Raw genomic sequence first — 990 nt, 5'->3', positions numbered from 1 at the left:
TAAAAAACAATAATAAATTTTTTTTCATTTCATAAAACCTTTAAATATTTATTATTTAATCGGTTTTTTCATAATCCGCCTTTTACATATGCTTAATCGTTGCTGAGTTAAAACCGTCGCGAACATTACCTTCGTCCTCCCCTTATTCATTATCTAAGCTCACTTTTAGGTTTATTTTTACTCTCACACATTCTCATCTTACAAATATCAATCACCAAAATTTGTAATGGAGAATATCAATAAACGTCTCTCTCATAATAGTGAAATTGGCATCGCGTTAACGCGTGACAGGCGCTTAAATGCTGGAACTCGAATGTCTAAACTGCTTGAAGCAGAAGATGAAGACGACTTTTATAAAACGACCTATGGCGGCTTTATTGAGGTAAGTTGATGCAATGTTGGAATTTAATTTACAAAAGTCACTTGTCTGTCCCATAGTCATAATAGTAAAATTGGCGTCGCGTTACTGTTACTCTGTTACCACGGTATGTATGCCTGCATGTAATGGTGATCAGGGATATTAGCCAGGGATTTGTTGTTGAGAGTTGCATGCAGTGCTGGCTTTGGTTTACCCACTTTGGTCCGCAGTTATTACCACAATGGTGGTAAAATGTGAGATCAGTACTCCTATGGTATCGTCCATGTTTACAAACAATCATAATGTACTTCATAATCATAAATCATAATCATAATTTATTAAAACAATCATAATGTACTTTTAATAAATTAACTCCACCCATTTTTAATTATCTAGTGCTTGATTATTTATTTATATCAAATTGAAAATAATTTAATTAGGCAAGTTTTTTAGATCATTACTTGTCAAATAGTTGAAATAGTGAACATTAAATAAAAAAAAGTTAAAATATGAGTAAATTTCTGTTTTGATAACAATCAATGGCTTATGAAGTGCATTATGATTGTTTGTAAACATGGACGATACCATAGGAGTACTGATCTCACATTTTACCACCATTGTGGTTATAACTG

At 32.1% G+C, this 990-nt stretch overlaps 1 protein-coding gene across 1 annotated transcript in view; it reads left to right on the top strand.

Moving 5' to 3' along the window:
- Window positions 1-226: 226 nt before the first annotated feature.
- HELRODRAFT_69169 (hypothetical protein) overlaps window positions 227-990 on the top strand; it is a gene marked incomplete at both ends in the record, with an annotated part of 29,145 nt that continues 28,381 nt past the window's right edge. Inside the window, one exon of the mRNA XM_009029015.1 lies at window positions 227-382. Coding sequence (XP_009027263.1) covers window positions 227-382 — 156 coding nt within the window. The remainder of the gene's footprint in view (window positions 383-990) is intronic.

Source organism: Helobdella robusta (genome assembly GCF_000326865.2).
Source record: "Helobdella robusta unplaced genomic scaffold HELROscaffold_6, whole genome shotgun sequence".
NCBI classification, from domain to species: Eukaryota; Metazoa; Annelida; class Clitellata; order Rhynchobdellida; family Glossiphoniidae; genus Helobdella; species Helobdella robusta.
Note: the sequence above shows the minus strand (reverse complement) of the source record. Positions and strands in the feature narration are given on the sequence as shown.